The sequence below is a fragment of the Alligator sinensis genome, unplaced genomic scaffold (assembly GCF_000455745.1).
Source record: "Alligator sinensis unplaced genomic scaffold, ASM45574v1 scaffold1277_1, whole genome shotgun sequence".
NCBI classification, from domain to species: domain Eukaryota; kingdom Metazoa; phylum Chordata; order Crocodylia; family Alligatoridae; genus Alligator; species Alligator sinensis.
Genome location: NW_005842341.1, coordinates 772,106 through 792,373, shown reverse-complemented (window position 1 = coordinate 792,373; position 20,268 = coordinate 772,106). Strand labels below are relative to the sequence as shown.

The window sequence follows — 20,268 nt, the reverse complement described above, 5'->3', positions numbered from 1 at the left end:
TTACCTTCCCCCACTACAGTTTCTGCATCAGCAGCATAACCTCCCTCCTCCTGCAGCATGAGACACTTGGTGTCACCACCATGTGGATGATCATCCTCCCCAATGCTGCCTGCCCGAGACCCCCAGTGGTAAAGCTCACCAGGCCTCCTGCTATGTTGTCCTGTCTCTTCTGTTAAACCTGTCCTAGTAGATGCTCAGTCACTATGACAGATGCCGGTACAAAACCCTGAGAAACAATTCTTGCATGTTGGTCCTACATGTAGAAAGCAAGGAGTTAGATCAGTATTCTGTTTAGCACTAAGAATGTGTGTGGATCTTGAAAAACATAAAGGATAATTGGGGTGGGGCTGATTTTCCCATTCCCACCAACTAGGACAATACTGCATAATGTCAATGGATTGCTGTTCTAGCTTCTTTTTATGCGTACTAAAGCAGGGGTGTCAAACACACAGCCTGCAGGTCGGACCTGGCCCAAGGAGCTGCCCTATCCAACCTACTGGACTACCAATGGGCCACTAGAAACTGGCAGGGGGGCATGGCTGGGGGGAGTGGCCACAGAACAGGTCCCGTGGACATGGTAATCAGTAGCAGAAGGGTGAGTGAGGGTTGACGCAACCCCAGTTGCCTTTCAGCCACATTGCCTGCTGTCACTACCATGGTTTTGCTTCCCCAGCCACCAGTCTCTGCTGTGCCTTGCGTTGGAGCCACAGCTACAGTTGCTGTCATGGCATGGGACACAGTGGCTGCAGATCCAGCTCCAGCATGGAGCACGTGGTAGAGGCTGGTGCCTCCCAAGGGTGTCCTGGATAGGAGCCAACGCTGCCACAACCATGTATTCCAGGTTGGAGGAACTGTGGCTACCACTTCCGCATGCCCGACAGGATTTGGCTTGCAAGGAGCCCTGCCGTGAGTCTGACATGCCTGTGCTAAAGTAATCTCATACCTTTACTCACCCTAGTCCTGTGTCTCTCTCATACAGACACTTCTGGCTAGCAGTGGTTCTGCAAGGACAAATAATCTAAATGGTAGTTTGTTACCTAAATCAAAGTTTAAATATGCAATTGCAGAAGTACAAGTATGCTAACCTACTAGATGCTTCATAGTCCAAGATTGGATAACTACTCTTAAACTGGTAAATAAACTAGATTCGAACTTCAGACCATTTTATTTTAATTGGCTTATCTGCTTTGTTTAAAAGCTGACATTTCTATTTACAAATATACAAATCACAAGTTAGACATAAAAACAGTGTTTATGTACATATATTAAATATACACATTCTCATTTCATGACAAATTACTTTTTTTAGTTAAATACTTTATCAGATCTACAATTTAACCCAAATTTTCTTAAATATTTTTAGTCTCTTGGAAGCTAAGTTTTCCCTCTTACTGAAGTCAACTTGATCAGTGAAATTCTTCAAGAACAAGTTAACTTGGGAGGAAGCACTTCACGTTACAGAAATTAAGCTTGTGTTGCAAGCACATGTAATTAGTAGCCAAGAAGTTGTATACAGCTTTGACTGCAAAAACATTTAATATAATTAAAGATGTGATGTTCAATTTACTATACTGCAATTTTCTTGTTTTATGTACATATATATATGCAGACACTCTACAGCTTGATATTCATGTCTTTGTATTCTAAATTATTTAAAAGACTAGTCAAATATTTTATAAAGGCGCACACATACATAATTCTAAATCAGAATCCTCAGACCTGAGCCTATATATGCAGTTATGTCAAAGATGACATCGGGGGGTCTCACTTTTTGTCGATGTACACTACTAGCAAAAAAAAAAAAAAAATGAATCAAAATTTCACTGATTTGGCCAATTTAAACAAAAATAAGCCAAACCAGTCCAATTTTAGTATAAAGTTGACTAGAAAATGCATTTTTTGCAATCGCATCTGAATTTAATAAATCAAAACTTTATCTTCTATGTAAAGATTATGCTTTGATATATTTTAAACATACATACTCAACAAGTAAAGCAAACAGCAGTCTAGATACATATATGGAAAGCTGTTTTATAATGGTCTAAGGCTCGTTCTTCGATCTTTTCCTATAAATGCTTAACTAGATGCACAAGTAATCTCAGTCAATGCAACAGGACTATTCATGATGCATAAAGTCAAGCATGTACATGAGTGTGAAACATCTGAGCCAGAGTCTAGTCCTGCAATAAATGGCTAATCCATAAAGTTTCCAATTCTGAAGATAACAAAAAATTGTCTGGTGGGAATATGAGCGTATGCTAAAATGGATATTACTGTATATTATTATTATAGATATGTTCAGGTTTTCATACAACTAGGAAATATGACATGAAAAATGAAAGGCTACGTTACTGAGAAGCTAATGAAAAATGAAAGGCTACATCCCTCTTATAAAAAACTTTGGAATTTACCCTTGGAAAAGCAAACAGTTAAACCATACAGTGGACAAAAGAAGAATACATTTTCAAGCTTGAAAATAAGTATATAAAAACTTTCATGTATTCAGACTACTTCTCTTTCGTCGCAATGGATAGCGTGCTAACTGTATTGCATCTGAGGGTCTCCTCCTTTTCAGCACAGAATTTTTCTTGGCAGCAGTCTCTGTTGGTGTGATCTCCACTTCTGTTATGAGGCTTTGGATTTTATTTTCTTCTTTAGCTTTACAACCAGCAAAAACTTCTTGTCGGAGCTTGCACAGTTCCAAGACTGGTTGCAAAGCTAGTGCTTGGGAAAATCCCTCTGCTCTTTCTATCAGTGCTGGGAGAGACTACAAACAAAAAGACACACAAACACGAAAGAAGCATGCGTCTCAAGTTACACAATAAAACCAATCATGGGTAGAACAGAACAATAATTAATTAATAACCATGACGTGTCCATAAGCTTTAACATTCTCCAACCTCAATACGAGCCTTTGAAATTATAGTTATGAATTAAAAAACACCAATCCACAGACCTTTAGTAGATCATGTAAGGAATTTCCATTGTAGGTTTAAAGACCAAACAAAACAACATTTGAATAGTTTATCAAGAAGAAGTAGTATGGCATTTCAAATTTCCATCAAGAAAATAAAATGTCATGGAGGCATTTTATAAGTACCAAACTTCCATAAATATTAGATTTTCAAAGACAAAAATGTATTGTAAATCACTACACTATGGACACAGACGCATTTGTTATAAGCTCTTCCTTGCAAGTCTTAAAAAGAAAAAAAAAGCTTAGAACCTTAAAAAAAAAATCAACCTTCTCTTTAGACTACTGCAGTTATCTCAGAGAGAGATAGTCACAAATCATTTAATGAGTACAGAAGGTAAATTTTTGTACAGAAAAGTAGTTATGACTAATAAATACTTCTACTTCATCAGGTTGTTTTTCAAAAAAAGAAATAGTATGTTGAAAGTAAAAGGTAACAAAAATTACAGCTAAAGACTGCCTTCTAGCTGGCACAGATCTTACCTTCATTGCTTCGCCAATTTGTTTTGATGTTACTCCTGTTACTTGTCTCAGATCTGCCATGCAATCAGCTGTAAAGAAGCATATACCATAATTGTATATTACTCCAAAAGCATGAAGAAAAAGAGGGCTTTTCTACCACTCAGAAGCGGAGGGTGGGAGAAGGGAAGGAAAGAGGACACTGAAACACCAAGGGTAATTAATTATAAAACCACTAAAATGATTGAACATACAGTAGGCCTTAGACATTCTGCGATTCTATACTTTCATAGAAAGGACTATTATGAAGTCAACTGCTCTGCAAGTTTAGTAAACTCAATAATTTGATAGATCATCTAGCAACCTAGGTTTTAAAATATGCATATCTTGGAATATGCAAATCCTTTCTCCAGGATTCCCAGTGGCTGGAGCATCAAAAAGCCTAGGGCAACAGATAAAGCCAGTATTAAATCACAGAATATTATACAACCCTTTTGCCTCAGTGTTTGAACAAGAATACAGTACCCCTATTCAAAGAGCTTCCACAAGCTAGTAACAATTTTTCTTCATTCAGGAAGAGAAAGAAACCCAAAAACATTTAAAAAAAACAAAAGAAAAATCCTCAGTCATCTAGTCAGACATCAGTTCCACTAGCAGTTAGTATATACATATATTTACAGAACTGTAATTGAACTGGTGTAAGATCTACAGCCACTTATACATGTGCCTGTTGCCTGGATACATTGGAGCACACACAGTTAACTAAGCCTGATGGGGCACGCTAATTAGCACGCTCCAGCAGCCTCAGCACATGTATTCATTGTCCCTGTGCTTCAAAATGGTGGCGGGGTTGCTTTAACTAAAACTCTTCAAACGAGCTTTAGTTAAAGCGTGGGACACTGAATACACAAGATGCTGCAGGTGCTTTAAATAGAGAGGCTCCCAAAAACTGCTCTAATTAAAGTGACCGCGACTCCAGAGCATGCGTAAAGATACCCTATGGCTCTAGGGTCTTTGGATGCTTGCAAGCAAAATGAGAAATATTTATTATTCACTACCCTTCTTACTCCTTGCTTTGTATCTTATCTTAAATTATTCTATGAGCAGTAAGGAAAATACATTCTCAGATTCTGTGATTGAAACCTCCTAAATATAACAAAATACCAGACAAGGATTTAGTAAGCAAAGATACTTTTTGAACCCAAATAATTAAAGGTACAGATGAACTCTCTAGAAAAATAGTTCTGATTTACCTATAGGACCTGACCTAACATTGCATACAGGTTGATCCAAACATATTGTGGTATCATCTTCTACATGGTCTCTAAACCCCTTGCCTTATTCCTACCAAACCTAGACTGCAGGTCCAGGATTCATTTACCAACTTTCAATTCTCAGCTGCAATGCAACATGCTAAGTTTTAAATGTTGCCATTAGTAGGCTTGTTAATCCTTCCTGTTGCAATAGCTCCTGTACGCAACAACTATACCAGGACAGGGAAAAATAAAGCAAGGTTCCAACCACAGCATACAAAGATGCTTGTGGATGGGAGAAAGGAAGGAGAGAAGACTGTTACAAATAAATACAAATACAAATAAAGCATTAAGATATGTTCATGAAGCTTGAAAGAACTTGTTGAACAGGTCAGAAAATGATAAACATAACTCTGAAAACGTTAGTGGTGAAAAATCAGTGAAGGTTTTACACAACCAGACTGGCAATACTCATCATTTGCATCTACAACTAACTGTTGCCAGCCAGCAAAACTCAAACAACAAATGCCTTACCAGAAAAGTTAAGAACTTGTTATACAAAATAGGAAGTTATTGGATCAATTTGGAAGAAAGGGAGAGAGGAGCTCAGAGAAGTGGTACCACAGATACAGGGAAAGCTTTCATCTTATACTGCTATAGAAGTTATAACAGGGTAAATGAAAGGGAGAACTATCCTGAAGGGACACTACCGGTAGAGACCTAATTTGGTGCTGTATCTAGGTCTCTGGCAGCACAATCCAGAAATGGCAAAGTATGCCAAGATAACATGATTACTCAGACTCTGGGAGGAAGATAATCATTGAACAGTGATCCCTCAAACTGAATAAGGATAGGTTGGTTATGAACAGATACTCTCCATGAACAGGACAACCTGTCTGTGATTGAGTGATGATAGCCTACAGTGACAAAAAACTGGGGAATGGAAAGCCTCCCCAGTTGTGAGGGAAAAGACAAAAGCAATTACTGGAGATGCCCGCAGGTAGTCAGAAAAATCTGCAAAATGCCACTTTAAATTATGCAGTATGAAGAGGATGAGCTTTACATGGAGAATATTACATTCCTGTGTTCTAGGCTTCCCAAAACATAGGGAAATGAAAAAAGGAAATGAAAGGTATTGAGTAATCTAAACATTTTTGGTTTCTGGCCACTGCACTTACTAAACTGGGACATATGAACTTTCCAGAGACTGAAAATACTAAAATTGAGCACAAACCATGTTCTTTTTTTGGTTAGTAATTTGCTACTATTTAATACTAAAGAATGATGCAGAACAGACTGCCTGTCTCTCAAACAGTTTGTCAATCCATGCTGAAAACCAGCCCCATTACTGAGAAACTCCCACAAAGTTCTTTAGTTCCTGCTGGCTCCTTTGCAACACGTGGGCATTTTTGGAAGCAGAGTCTCTTCTCAGTCACAAAGAGGAAATGCTGCCTAAAGTAAGTCAGACCACAAACCTGCAAATTGGAAGCTTCTAGCTACTCTTCAGTTCAGTCATACTTACATATTTTTATTTATTTAAACATTTTTGCATTTGTGAATGAGATAGCAAATTACAGCAAAGGCTTTGTAATCACAGTATTCTCAGCTCACTATATTCAAAACCCTTTCACAGAATCACAGAAAAGTAGGGCTGGAAGGGACCTCCAGAGGTCATCTAGTTCAGCACCCTGCTCGAGGCAGGATCATCTTCATCCAAACCATCCCATACAAGTCCTTGTCTAAGACAATGAAAGAATCCTCCAAGTTTTAGTCCCAATAAAAGCACTGGCACATGCCAGTCAAAATCCCTAGTCTTGGCTGCAGCCAACCCCCAGTGGTTCTGAGAAAGGTGAAAAGAAACCCTAATAGCTGTAGCAACAGGAGGGGAAAAGTTTCTTCCCAGCCACGTGGCAACAAGCAAAGCCCAGAAGCATGCGAAAATTGAACACTCTCCATTCTGCTCTGCAGCCTGGAGACAGCAAGCAAAACTTCACACATCACATCCTCTTATGGACAGCTAGAACTCTCCTTTCTGTATTCCCTCCATAAACCTTTCCTCAGCTGCTTTAATTTTCTTTCATAACTAAGCCTGTTGTTGAGCTCTGCTTTGTTCTCCTGCTGCTGAGTGTGGTCTTCTCCAATCTCCACCTGTTCTAGGCTGCAGAGCTCTTTTCATCATCTCCCAGTGATCTGTGTGTTGCGGAGGGAATTTTCCTGGGCTTCCAACTGTTGCTCTTTACTGAGCACTCTAGCCATACCTACTTCTCAACCATCCCTGATCAATGCTTATCCAACTTCTTGAACACCTCCAATGATGGAGGTTCCACAACTTCCCTACGCAGTCTATTCCACTGCCTCTCTTTTCTAACTGTGAAATTTTTCCTGACCACCAACCTAAACTAACTTTGCTGCAACTTCCATGGTATGCATCCTGTTTCTAAAGCAATGGAAGACACTGGGAAACTGCAAGATTATGGGAGCCGCCATGCAGCCCACTTCCGTCATGATTTTGATAGGTCCCTAATGATAAGTTTGACAACAGATAACACTTTCTGCTTTACTTGCTACAATTTTACATGCCACAGGTAGCACACTGATACTAATACTGTACGGTGCTTATTGTAATGTAAAAATTCAATATTATGGACATGAAATACTGAAGGATAACCATGTCTAAAAATGCATTCTTTGCTACTTTACTTCTTTTACAGATCAACCCAGCCCTGATTATTGCTGGGAATCAAATGATTGTGAAGCATTTCTAGGTCTCACAAAGCATAAATAATAAGCCAGACAGGAGTGATCCCTTTGTGGGCTGGATTTGGCTAATAGATGCAATCCAGTATCCAGGGCAGGTCCACACCCAGCGTAGCCCCTCCCAGATGTCCGGCAGGAGGCAGCTCAGTCTCGATCCAGCTGTGCAGGGAAAGGGGGCTTGGCCTGGCCCCAACCCAGCCCTGCAGGGAGGAAGGGTGAGGGGCGTGAAGGGGGCTGATCCATCCCTGACCCAGCCCTGTGTGGGAAGGGTCATGGCCCAACCCCATGGGAGGAATGGAGTGTGGGCAGCCTCAATCTGGCTGGGTGGAGAAGGGCATGAACCAGTTTCAACCTGGCCGGGCAGAGGGAAGGAGGCATGGTTTAGATCTGCAGGGGGGAGAAGGGGGCATGGGCCAATCCCAAACCATCTCCATAGGGAAGGGAGTGTGGCCCAGCCCCGATCTGGTGATGTCAGGGGAGGCTTGTGGCTCAGCCCTGACCTGTTGTTCAGGGCTTGGGATTTTGGCAGTGAGGAGGGGTGGTGGTATTAACTGCCACTGCTCCCCCCTCTGCCAAATTTCCCAACCCATGGGGAGCCTCACAGGCCAGATTCCAAGGCTCCATGGGCTGGAGGTTGAGCACTCCTGCCATAGTGGGTCAAGCCACAGTCTATCTCATTCATTATCTGTTTTCCAACAGTATAACTGAAGACAGAAACCTGCTTTGTGTAGTCATGAACCAATGTAACCTCAATTTATAGCTGATTTGGCCTTGAGTAAATATTAGCATGAAACTTCAGGAAAAGAGAAATGAATGTGTGCTAATAAAGAATGAGGATGCCTAGCTACCACAGGCACCTATCATTTTGGTCCAGTTACAGCCACAGTAAGCATATTTAAATAACTGAGTGCCAAAAAGTGTGAGAGGCAAGCATTTTCATGGGCGATATCATTCATTGGATCAACTACATGGGTGGGATAGACAGGTTTTGAAATGGAGTACTATAACATAATTGTTAACAGAACAAACTGATTGAGAGTCTCCACTCTGACAGTCACACTTGAAAGACAGTAATTTTATGGGACTTTAAAATTTTGCAGTTGACAATTCAACAAGGTAGTGTTTTTTCTATGCATCTGGACTGACTTGACAGATACTTACCTTGAGATGGCTCTGGTCTTATCTCTTGTGGCTTTACAACAGGCTTGTAGAGCTTCTGCATGCACAAAAATAAATGAAAAATTATTTCATTTTGGATTGTTTTTGCTTTAAGAATTGCCTTAATATCCATGTTTGCACAGTACTCAGCACAATGGAGAGCTACTATCAGGAGGACAGCAGCACAGTTATTAAGAGCAACCAATAGGTTTATAAAACATGTATTCAGTACTCTACATCTAATTTAGAGAACTGCTAGAAAAGGTAATATACTCAGCACATTTCTGGACTAATTGTATCTAGTCACGATATTGTCCTGTAGTTTGTCAAATTTAGCATGGCAGAAAAGAGGCTGTCCTGCTATAGTTTAGGCATTTTGGAAGACGCATTGCCATCTGCTGCATAATTTATGAAAGAGAATTGCATAGCAACTCCTGAGGAACCATTCACGAAGCCTAAACAAAGGGAACATTTATACAAAAAACTACTATTATGACCAGTGGTGTTTGTTCTTTTTCTGTCTTTACAGGTATTTGTGTATGAATGAGAAGAGTCTCTCTCACAACCCGGGCTCTCCTGTTCTTTGACCCTTGCCGTGAATCTTGTGACACAACATGAGTAAGTTGCTGCAGAGATGTATGTAACATTTCAGTGTTATGATTTCACTTCAAGGTCAAGTAAGGAGAAGTTATGAGGTAGAAGAGAAGCTTATTTCATTACCAGCAATCACCACCTACATCATGAACACTAGACACATACAAGGTAAAGGTGAACTCACGCATTTTTAAGCTGGGTACAAAAAGTATTTCTCCCACTGAAAGACTCTCCTCCAATCCTTCTTAAAATTGTGAACAAAAAGCAGTCACTATTGGAACAAAGTTCTAATGGCTGAAACATTTTTGTTAGCAAGTCTGGAAATATAGGAGGTGACAGTCCCAAGTGAGGGAAATGCAACAGGCACTGGTCTCAAGCATTCTTTGACATATTGATGAACAGACTCTCTGGGAGGCTGTTTCCTTTTCACAGCTGTAGGGAGACTGTACCATGACACTTATGTAAAACCTGTTTGGCTGTTCTTTGGGAGGAGTGTTGTTTTGGAAAATACTGCACGATTCTGCAGAAAAAAAACTAACATTCATTGTGCAAAAAATTTACAGCCTTACTGTATCTCCCAACAAAAATGTAACAGTAGATCACTGCAGGGTCCTATGGTCCTAAGACACCTCTATGAAGTATACTACTGTTTGACTACTATTAGACTATATGAAACAGTACATTTTGGGATGCAGTATTCTAGATTTTTTTAAAAAATATTTGTTTGCTTGCCCACTGTGAACTCCAAGACGTAATTTTGTATCTTAGAGATGTAACACAAGCTTCTAAAGCACTTTCTGAACAAATCCTTTCAGCAAATAACAACATCCTCATAACATTAAGCGATTTACCTTGGGGATCTACCCTCCAGAAAGGGTAAGAATGATTTAACACTGCAGGTTTCTTTACTGATGAGCTGAAGGACTGAAACCCTGCAGTGCAGACCTTAGCCAGAACTTCCATGGAAATCTAGGCTTGCCCCCTATTGCAAAAGATACACGTTGCAACTGAAAGTGTTTTTTTTCACATCTGTACAGCAAGCACTTAAACCATACATGCCAAGCCGTGTTTTCTAGATGCATGGTAACAAGTGAAAAAAAAATCATGCCCTGTCTAGTGATAAGTGTACAAACCTTGAGGTAGCTACAAGCAATTTCCTATACCTGGCTTGAGAAACATGTCCTGCACCCTTAGGCTGAGAATACTCTGAATAAAGTTATTTTTCTAAAGCCAAGGAAAAATGTACTAATTGGAAACAAAGTAGGAGTTAGAGTTAAGATTATATGCAGATCAAGTATGCACGGTCTGTGTGTAGATCAACATGCTCTTGGTAACTGAGACTTTCTGAGGAAGAGGAGGGTGGACAAGTCACCAGGTCAACCAGATGCATGAATGGAAAAAAGCTTACTTTTAGCTACTTAACAGGTAGGCCAAAAGGCTCCTCTGACCTAGGACTAATGCAGTGGTAAAATATATTTTAATGGGAGAGATTTAAAATTCATGGCATTAGATATAGCCAATTCCAGTAACTACCAAAATTATGCCCCAAATCAGAGGATTAATATCTCTATTGATTAAACCATATACCCTTGTTTCCCTGATTATCTGATGGTCATTATTCCACTTGCCTACTTGCATATTTTAAGTTAAACACCTGGATATTGAATACTATAGAAGGTGCTTACAAACTCTGTAACAGACCACCTGCTGGAGGAAATGAAGACTGTCTTGAGGAGCACAATGCAGCCAGTCACTGCTCCTCATAATTGCTGGTGACAAGTTGAATAAATGTGGCTCATGACTTGCTGTATGATTTATCAAGGAGCTGGTACTGTTAAAAATGTGATATTCGTGATGTAGTTGGAAGGTTTTATCTACAGAACTGCTGCTTTGGAACCATGAGGTTAGCAATTCCATTTCATGAAAGCCCTGACAACACCATGCCTGCTCAGGAAGAATTAAAGAGCTCTACACACACACATGCACATACACTCTCTCTCTCTCTCAACATTTTACACTTCTACAGCAGCTTTCTTCCAAAGATTTCAGAGGCCCTGTTTCAGTATTGTATATAAGCACATACTGAATTTTAAAGCATAGGGGTAACCATTGGAAGCATGTGCTTAAATAACCCAATGAACAGTACCACAGTGTTAATTCATTAAGACTTAGCACAATATAATGGGTATTTATCCTTGATTAACCGAAGGATATATCAATGCAGAGAGTTTGCTGATGCCACTAAGATGTGGGGTGAGGTAGGCACACTTGGAGAGAGAGAGAGAGGCTCACTTCGCCTCTCTCTCCCTTCAAGTTTGCTTCAAGCCTCTCTCTACCTTCAGTAGGAGTTGCAGAGAGAGAGGCTGCAACTAGATTTAGACAAATTACATAAGTGGGCAGATGGTAATAGGATGGGGTTCAACGTAGATAAATGCAGGGTGCTGCACCTTGGGAGAAGGAATCCACAGCATACATACAGGCTGGGGAGTTCCCCTCTTGAAAGCACAGAGGTGGAAAGGGATCTTGGAGTCATTATTGACTCCAAGATGAACATGAGCCACCAATGCCAGACTGCAGCCAGCAAGGCCAGCCATACCTTGTCATGCATCCAAAGATGCATCTCAAGCCGGTTCAGAGCAACATTGGTCAGGCCGCAATTGGAGTTCTGCGTCCAGTACTGGGTGCCGCACTTTAAAAAGGATGTGGCCAGCCTGGAGAGAATTCAGAGGAGGGCCACCTGTTTGGCGAGAGGGCAGCAGGACAGGCCCTATGAGGAGAGACTGAGGGACCTGAACCTGTTCAGCCTTGGCAAGAGAAGGCTGAGGGGGGACCTGGTGGCTGCTTACAAACTCATCAGGGGAGATCAAAAGCAAATAAGAAGAACCCTACTCTCCCCAGCACCACCTGGGGTGACGAGGAACAATGGTAATAAGCTGATGGAGAATAGGTTTAGCTACTATGAAACTATGAAATGGAAGCAGTTTACTCAGAGATGCCACAGAACCAGAAACAAAATTGGGAAAAACTTCAGACACAATGTCTCAGCCACTATGTTGACAGAATTCCTCTATTTTCTTTCAAACGCACATCTCGAGTCCAATTCAAATTATGCTTTTCATCAGAATTGTAAATTACTCACCAATATTTCTTGCTCTGCTTTCATGGTCTTGATGATATGTACCAGTATTTTTCTGGGGCATTGCTTACGCTTGCTAGCAGTCTCGACTATAAGTTCATCAAATTGATCTTCAAGGATTTTGATATCAGAACCTATATTCATAAGCACAATAAAGTGACAGTATGCAAAGTTATAGTGCCTTCTTGAAAAATACTAATATTTTTACAGGAAATAAAGCAAGACACCTTGCAAGTAAAAAGAGTTATATCTGCAATAAGTAGTCTGGTATAAATTATATCACCAATGAGTTAAATGGATAGCTTAAAACACAACTGTCATGCACTTCTTTTTGGTCATCCTTTCCTTGTAATAGCAGGTAATGATGCGTTTAAACTTAATATCTGTTGGCTAAAACCTGTAAAGCAATGCTAAGTCCTACAAGGGGTGCCTCACTTCCATTATGTTGGAAGTATAAAGTTGCTAGTGGTCCACATGCTTGGTGTTCAGAAACTACAGTACAGCATAAACAGAAAAGGTGGATTCATACACAGACATGATGCTGGGCTATACAAAAAGCACAGACTGTACAAAAGCTAGAATGTACTAAAACACTGAGGGTCAGCTTAATAATACAACTGCATGTGGATCGTTACTCAAAGAGACCAACAGCTTGGATCTCTTGCATCCTTCTCAGGCTAACTGACTTAAAAAAAAAAAAAAAAGAGTGATTTTTTTTGCTAAGAGTAGGTGTAAATACGGGATTGATATTTGTTTAACTTGTTTTGTACTTGTTTGGGGGTAGGGTTTTAAACATAGGTATCAATACAGCCCCTAATTATATGCTTTAGAAAATAAGCTACATTCATATAATAAAGTCTTTGCGTAACAAGAAAGTAGTTCTCCAAAACACCACCCTGCACCAAATACAGTTGATACTGGAGTAATAATTTGTAATAGGTGAATAAAGTTGTAATCAGAGCCCATGGAATTAATGGAACAATTCAACTAATTTCAGCAGGCAATGAATCTGGCCTTAAATCTGAAAAGTATTTTGCTATGGCTACTAAATCCCTTTGCTTTCATATGCTGTGGCAGCCTTTTCAGAAATGTATTCAGTCTGAAGTCACTCAAGTAAGGCCTTGCAATCCATATGAATCAACAGTTTTCTGTAACTATGCGGTGACTCTCACAATAAAAGACTAGGTATTTTTAAAGGCACTACCTTATTTCAGCAGTAATGGCTGATATTCTGTACCATTAAAAAAAATTCTGAGAAGGCAGCACACAATCCTGGCAATGAAGGATACAATATTAAATGAATGATACAATTTTAAATATTTTCCATTTGTGTACTTGTACATCACACACTTAATTCAAATGTTCTATTAAATATTATATTAAATATTCTATTAATATTAGCTCTCTAAAAGGTTCTTAATGCCATAAGAAAATACATATGGCAGTTTCTCACCTTTGTTAATTGAAGAGTCCTATGAAAAGTGTCTACAGTATTTATTATCCTATAGTCTGAGCATCTGCAATTTTGCAATTCAATCTGACAACTGTTTAAAACTGAAAACTTCAGATTGTTTAAGTAAAATGTTAAATACCTGCCCTTTATTACTCTCAGGTTACATCATCTACCATTAGACAACAGAAAACAGAAGTCAAAAGCCAGAAGCAAAGGGGAGTTAGGATAGCAGTTACAATGCTCAATCCAAAGTACACTTGGGTTCAAAGTCTTGACATATTTTAGATCTGCTTAGCATATTGCATAAAGGTGGATTTACAGCCCCATCTCCTGGTCAATCTTTGCAGCACCACCTCATCGTGACTTCTTAATGGGCAAAGTATTTTTATGGCAATCCTAGAAGGGGGTCTATATAATGTAGAGATATGAGAAGTTATTTCAAATATTTATCCAGGATTGTCAGTTTACACTTTTCCTTAATCCAATTTTTAAAAAATAAAATGTTTATTTAATGAAAAAATGTAAGTAAAAATATTACTATTTTTAAATTTTTCCTAGAGGTTAATTGGATTTTTAAATACATTATTAAAATATTTTTGAATTTCTGTTAGGACATAAGAAGTGAATCTTAATTTCCCTACCTTTCAAGCTACAGTTATAGCTACTGGAATATCAATTCTTGCATATAATTTATTAAACTCTAGAAGTGTGCTGAATTTTTTATACAACACTTGTTTAAACACCACAAGACATACATGGCTGGAAAAGAGGATTTTGTTTTGTTGAGTGCAGTAACTGTTGTTACACTCTAAACTTGTTTTCTTGATTAAAATAAACACATAATTTTTATGTTCATAAGTTATTTCTAAAGCACAAAGCGTTAAACCAGCCTGGGTGCCTTTCCATTACGCTGAAGTCTAAAACAGAGATGTACCATTTGAAGTATGCAAGGCAAAAAACCCAAGTAACTAGTATATACAACCAAATCATATAGTTTCCACTGAATGCTAAAGGTTACTAAAGGCCCCTTAGGCATCTCTGATTTAGTTAATCTATAAGGTGCATCTTTACCTTGTTTTCTGCCGAAGGCCCCTATAATTACACATTCAGTTTACAGCCCTTGCAAAGACAATCTATTACTGTTTCTTTTTCTATTGCTACCCTTAAGAGCTAACACAGGCTGGATGCTACAATTTATAAAACTGAAAACCTTCTGGAAGGCATAACACAAATTACCTGCGTAGTCTCTCCAAGTGCCACTCCAATCCCTATCCTTTAACCCCATCTGCTATTCTGCTTTCTGTTTCCTTCCCTGTGGACCCTGCCCTATCCATCACTGTGTTGCCTATTCCATCCTCCATCTTCCATATGCCACACACAGAAGCTGCCAATGCCACTTATGGCACTCGTGCTGCAGGAGGCCATCCCCGATCCAGAAGACATGTGAGAAGGGAGTTTACTTGGTAATATCTTTTACTGAAACAAATGTCTTGCTAACAGATAAATTAGACAAGCTTTGGGGCACAAACGTCCTTCCTCAGATCTATGAAAGAAGCAAACAGACTAAGGCAAGGGTTAGCAACATTTTCTGGCAAAAGACTGGTATGACCTAGCTCAGATACGAGACAAGCAGGCACTAGGACCTTTCCTGCTTCCCCCTGCCATCTGGCTTTGGTGCAGCATGGACAGAGCCACCCACAGATTTGGCCCATGGGCCACAGGTTGATGACCGACCCCTTGTCTAAGACATATAGCAGGTAAAACCATTACTTTTGTTTAACCTAATTATGTTAATTGAAGTGATCGCTAAACCTGAGGAACAAAAAAAGATATCAGAAGCAGTAACTTGGTAGAGACCAAGTAAGAAGCAGCTGACAGATGCATAATATATAGATAAATAGTAGGGCCGTGCAAAGCTTCAGTCCCTGATTTAATTTGGTAGAGATTTGACCCGATTTGGTGGCTGAATCTCTGAATCTGAATCGAATCAGAAGACCCTTTAATCAATTCAGAGAGATTTGGCGATTTGGAAATAGACACAGCTTTAAATGTTTTTTCTATATACCTCAAGATACCAGGCAGCTCGTGAATGCCGCAATGGTGGGGCGGATGGAGCATTCTACCGGGGGGGGGCGGGCACGCGGACGACGACGGGACGGGACACGGGACTCCCCAGTGCGCTTGGCAGCAGAGCTGTAAGTGGACCAGACACATATCTGATCCAGCTGTTGCTCCAGCTGGTCTGGGGCCTGTGTTGCATGAGACACAGATGCAGATCCCGCAGCAGCCAGAATGGACTATACCATGTGTGTTGCCTGCCCCAGCAGCTGTGGGACTGGCTCGTTTGGTCACCAGATCAGGTGTGATGGGGTATGAAGAGAGGGTCTGGTATGCCCAATCCAGCCTGCAGGCTGGTTCTACACCAGGAGTATGCACCAGGCCCCTTGTGGGTCTGATCAGACCAAGGGGCAGCACTGGAAGCCAGATGGCAGGGCTCTGCAGGCTGAATCTGGCCCATGGGCCATTTATTTGACACCCCTGATATATATGAAGTCTACTAGTAAGTCAGTGAAGTTACTGAAGATGGATATTAGTTTGCCAGGGTTTTCTTGTTTGTGTACCTTGGAGAACATGTAAAGAGTTCCTGGGGCAAAAGCAAAGGAGGTTAAGTTTGTGCTTTTTTTTTTCTTGGAGTTGATAAGAAAATGATTTGATAATGTCTGTGTTCAAAGATTAATATTGTTTTGGGGTCTTCTCTGAGTTTCTTATAATTGCTGGGGGTTAGAGAGCTGTCTGTCTGCCTTGTTAATGAAGCCTTTGATGTTGAGAAGGACTACAGACTCTCCTTGATCTGTTGGTTTGATCACTGTTTTGTTTGTTGGATCTTCAAATAAGAACTATTTGGTTTTTCTCTCCAAAGGGGAGAGGTTGTCTTGATAGTTGTAATGGCTGAGGATTGCACTGTTAAATTTCTTCCTAAAGGGAGGGCCAGTCAGATTTGTTTTTGTTATTTTTGTGGGTTTCCATGGAAAGGTGGCTTTGTCTTGTCTGTTGTAGAAAGTTTATGCTCAGAAGCTTGCCTAACGTCTCCCAGTTACTCCAGTAAAAGATATTCCCAAATAAATTTTGTTTAGCCTATATTTTTAGAAAGTCTGAATGGAAGTGAAACAAGTCATTTGCATATGACTTTTCCCCTAGACTAAGATAAGGTTATTTTTAAGATGCTGTACCCTTCCTTTTGTTATGAACCCTTCTACAAGATAATTTTCATAAACGCTGTTTATGTAAAGAAGTTTAAAATATGTATTAAATTATATATGTATCACCTACTTAAGGAATTTTAAAGTCACCTATCTCCTTGGTAACCAAACCTCAGATCCTCAAAAGGTATTTAAATGCCAAACTCTGTTCATTGATTCAATTGAATTACTGATTTCAATGGGAGTTAGGCATTTAGAGAGAAACACAAATGGTTCTGAAAATATGCCTTTCCTCCTGTCTCCTCCTCCCATTTATTCCTGGGTTATGTATTCAAATTACATTCTCTTTGAATTTAATTCTCAAGACTATTTGTGGAGAAATACTGTACTGCAAGGGTGAATCTAATTTCTCAATCAGACATGTGCAGACTTGGACTCAGTGTTATTTTTTCCCCCTGATAACACTTATCTATTAGTTTCAACAAAAGGAAGATTTACTGCCTTAACAGTAAGGTAAATGCTTAGCATAAAATGAAGATATAAGATAAACTAAACACACACCACTTTGAAGCTCATCTTCATCTGAAGTTTCCTGCCAGGGCTCTCCATTAATAGTAATATTTTCCTGAACAGCCGTTTCAAAATTCTGTAAGAAATGAATAGCTATCAAAATGCTTGAAGTTACACTGGTGAGCGTATCAGCACTGACAGAAGGTAAGTACCCTGTAACCTGTTCCCACTTCCTAGAAAACTGCTGAAGTCCTGTCCCAACTTGACAACAGTAGATACTTGGTAATCATAGAGTCATAGAAAATGAGGGTTGGAAGGGACCCCAGGAGGTCATCTAGTCCAACCCCCTGCTCAAAGCAGGACTGTTCCCAACTATGTCACCCCAGCTAAGGCACTGTCTACCTAGGTCTTAAAAACCTCCAAGGATAGAGATTCGACCAGCTCTCTGGGTAACCTGTTGCAGTGCTTTACTACCTTCCTAGTGAGAAAGTTCTTCCTAATATCTAACCTAAACTTCTCTTGGTGCAACTTGAGACCATTGTTCCTTGTTGTCATCTGCCACCACTGAGAATAGTTTAGCTCCATCTTTGTTGCAACCCCCTTTCGGGCAGTTGAAGGCTGCTATTAAATATCCCGCCCCCCCCGCTTCTCTTCTCCAGACTACATAAGCCCAGTTCCCTCCACTTCTCCTCACAATAAGTCATGCGCCCCAGCCTCCTCGTCATTTTCACTGCTCTCTGCTGGACTCTTAATTTTTCTGCATCCTTTTTGTAGTGGGGGGCCCAAAACTGGACATGGTACTCCAGAGGTACCCTCACCAGTGCTGAATAAAGGTGAATAACACTTCCCTTGGCCTGCTGCAATGCTTCTACTAATGATGTAATGAGAGGCCACAGAACAACATGCACTTAACCCCACTGAGGCTCCTCTACACATTCAGGTAAAAGCATAACTGGATTTAATGAGTGAGCCACACAGTCACACCTCCTGCCATACATGCACAAGGCAGGAGGTGTGATTGTGGGATCATGCATTAGATCCAACTGTGCCTTGTTGGTGCAGGGGGAGCCTGAATCTGGGCTCCCCCTGCACTGGCAAGAAGCAGGCTTCCACAGCTTTGCTGAGAGGGATCCCAGCCACGGGGGCCATGTGGAGCCGGGACCTAGAGCCCCACACCTCATAGGGCTCCCATTCCCTGCTGCACCTCACATGCAGCCAGGACCAAGAGTCCTTCAATTAATGGGTGCCTTAACTGAGAGCCTTGTGTGGACCTGGGGATTTCACACACACACACAACCCTTGGGGATCAGGTACACTCCCCAGGGCTCAGGGGTTTCATGCTGGGCAAGGTACACCTTGTGGCTGGGAGTCCTGTCAGCTGACAGGACTCCTAGCCACAGGGGAGATCCTGCTGCACGTGCAAATTAAAGTTCAACAGCAACCAGTTAGAAAGTTAGTACACATTTTTGAGGTCTAACTTTACAGCTGGTTGGAGCTTTTTATTGTGATAGCTGCTTTGCGTGTGCAACAGGTCCTAACATGACCATAAAAGGTAGAGGGGGCATGACATTTTGTTTGATACTTTCAACAGGAAGTCCTGTTTTCAGACTATTATAATTTTGCAACGTGAAATGTTTGGGCTGAATTATCTGTGTCAGTCTATTTTTTGGAAAACATCTGCTACTGTAGTTCAGATGTTTCAAACAAACAAACACGAATCTTACAGCTGTGTTTTTAAGATGCTTTAGTTCCTCCATTCTTTGGAAGAGGGATTTGATATTTGGTAGGGGTAGCCAAGAGGACAGGGGGGGGAAAATCATGCAAATTCAATGAGTATGTTTGTGAAATCTTAGATAGAGCCCTGCATATACATTACAATCCTTAGTCACATGATCAAATGCTATTTACCCCTCTCTCCCTGAAGAGGGATTAATGACAGTAAAAGTTTTCAATGATTTTTTTTTTATTGTCACCATTTGGTGTGTGACCCCTGGCATCATGTATAGCACACCGCCAATGCCTGCCTTCAGCCTAGAACAGCAGTTCTCAACCTTTTTTTAGACTCAAGGTATCCCTTCTCAAAGCACCCTTTGGGAAATATTAGCTCTTAAAATTTCCACTTGTTGGGAGGGCGTCTTTCCCAGGTCTTTGCAACAAGAAAACACACTGCTCTGTAGGCAAATAAATAAATAAATACATACATACATACATAAAAAACCCAACAAATAAATTAATAAATACATCACAAAATTTAAAAACAAACAAAAGAATCAACTAGAAAAATAACGTAAGGACATAAAAACAATTAACGTAAAACAAATACGAAAAGAAACGCATTTTTAAAAATATTATAAAATAAAAAGTATACCAACACAACCCCCTCAGCACCCCTAAAACCAACCCCCTCCCCAAAAAAACCCCAAAACCATCCCCACAAAAAACAAACAGGAACAAAACATGGAAAAAAACAAAGAACAAACCAAGGACCCCCCTCAAAAAGAAACAACTCCCCCCAAAAGAAACAAAAAGTCCACAAAAAACGCAAACGCAAAAACACACAAAAACTAAGAAATAAAATAGAATCAGGAAAACAATGCACCCGTGCCAGTAAAACATAAGAGCCAAACACGAAATCCAATAAAAACAGGCGGAAAAGGTCAAGAATTAAGGAGTAACAAGTAGACGACAAGACACACAGAGCGCCGCCGCGCAGACAGCCCGCGCGCCCAGAGCGCCGCAACGGCCCCACCGCCCGCCCGCCCGGGCCCGGCCCT

The 20,268-nt window shown here is 40.4% G+C and overlaps 1 protein-coding gene across 1 annotated transcript; it reads right to left on the bottom strand.

The window, feature by feature from the left end:
- Nucleotides 1–1,895: 1,895 nt before the first annotated feature.
- Nucleotides 1,896–20,240, bottom strand: NSL1 (NSL1, MIS12 kinetochore complex component; the record flags this gene model as incomplete). Its single annotated transcript, XM_025210204.1, has 6 exons — nucleotides 1,896–2,767; nucleotides 3,458–3,525; nucleotides 8,605–8,659; nucleotides 12,335–12,465; nucleotides 17,546–17,630; nucleotides 20,094–20,240. Coding segments are annotated over 6 exons (759 nt in total), but the record flags the coding sequence as incomplete, so codon positions are not given.
- Nucleotides 20,241–20,268: the final 28 nt, after the last annotated feature.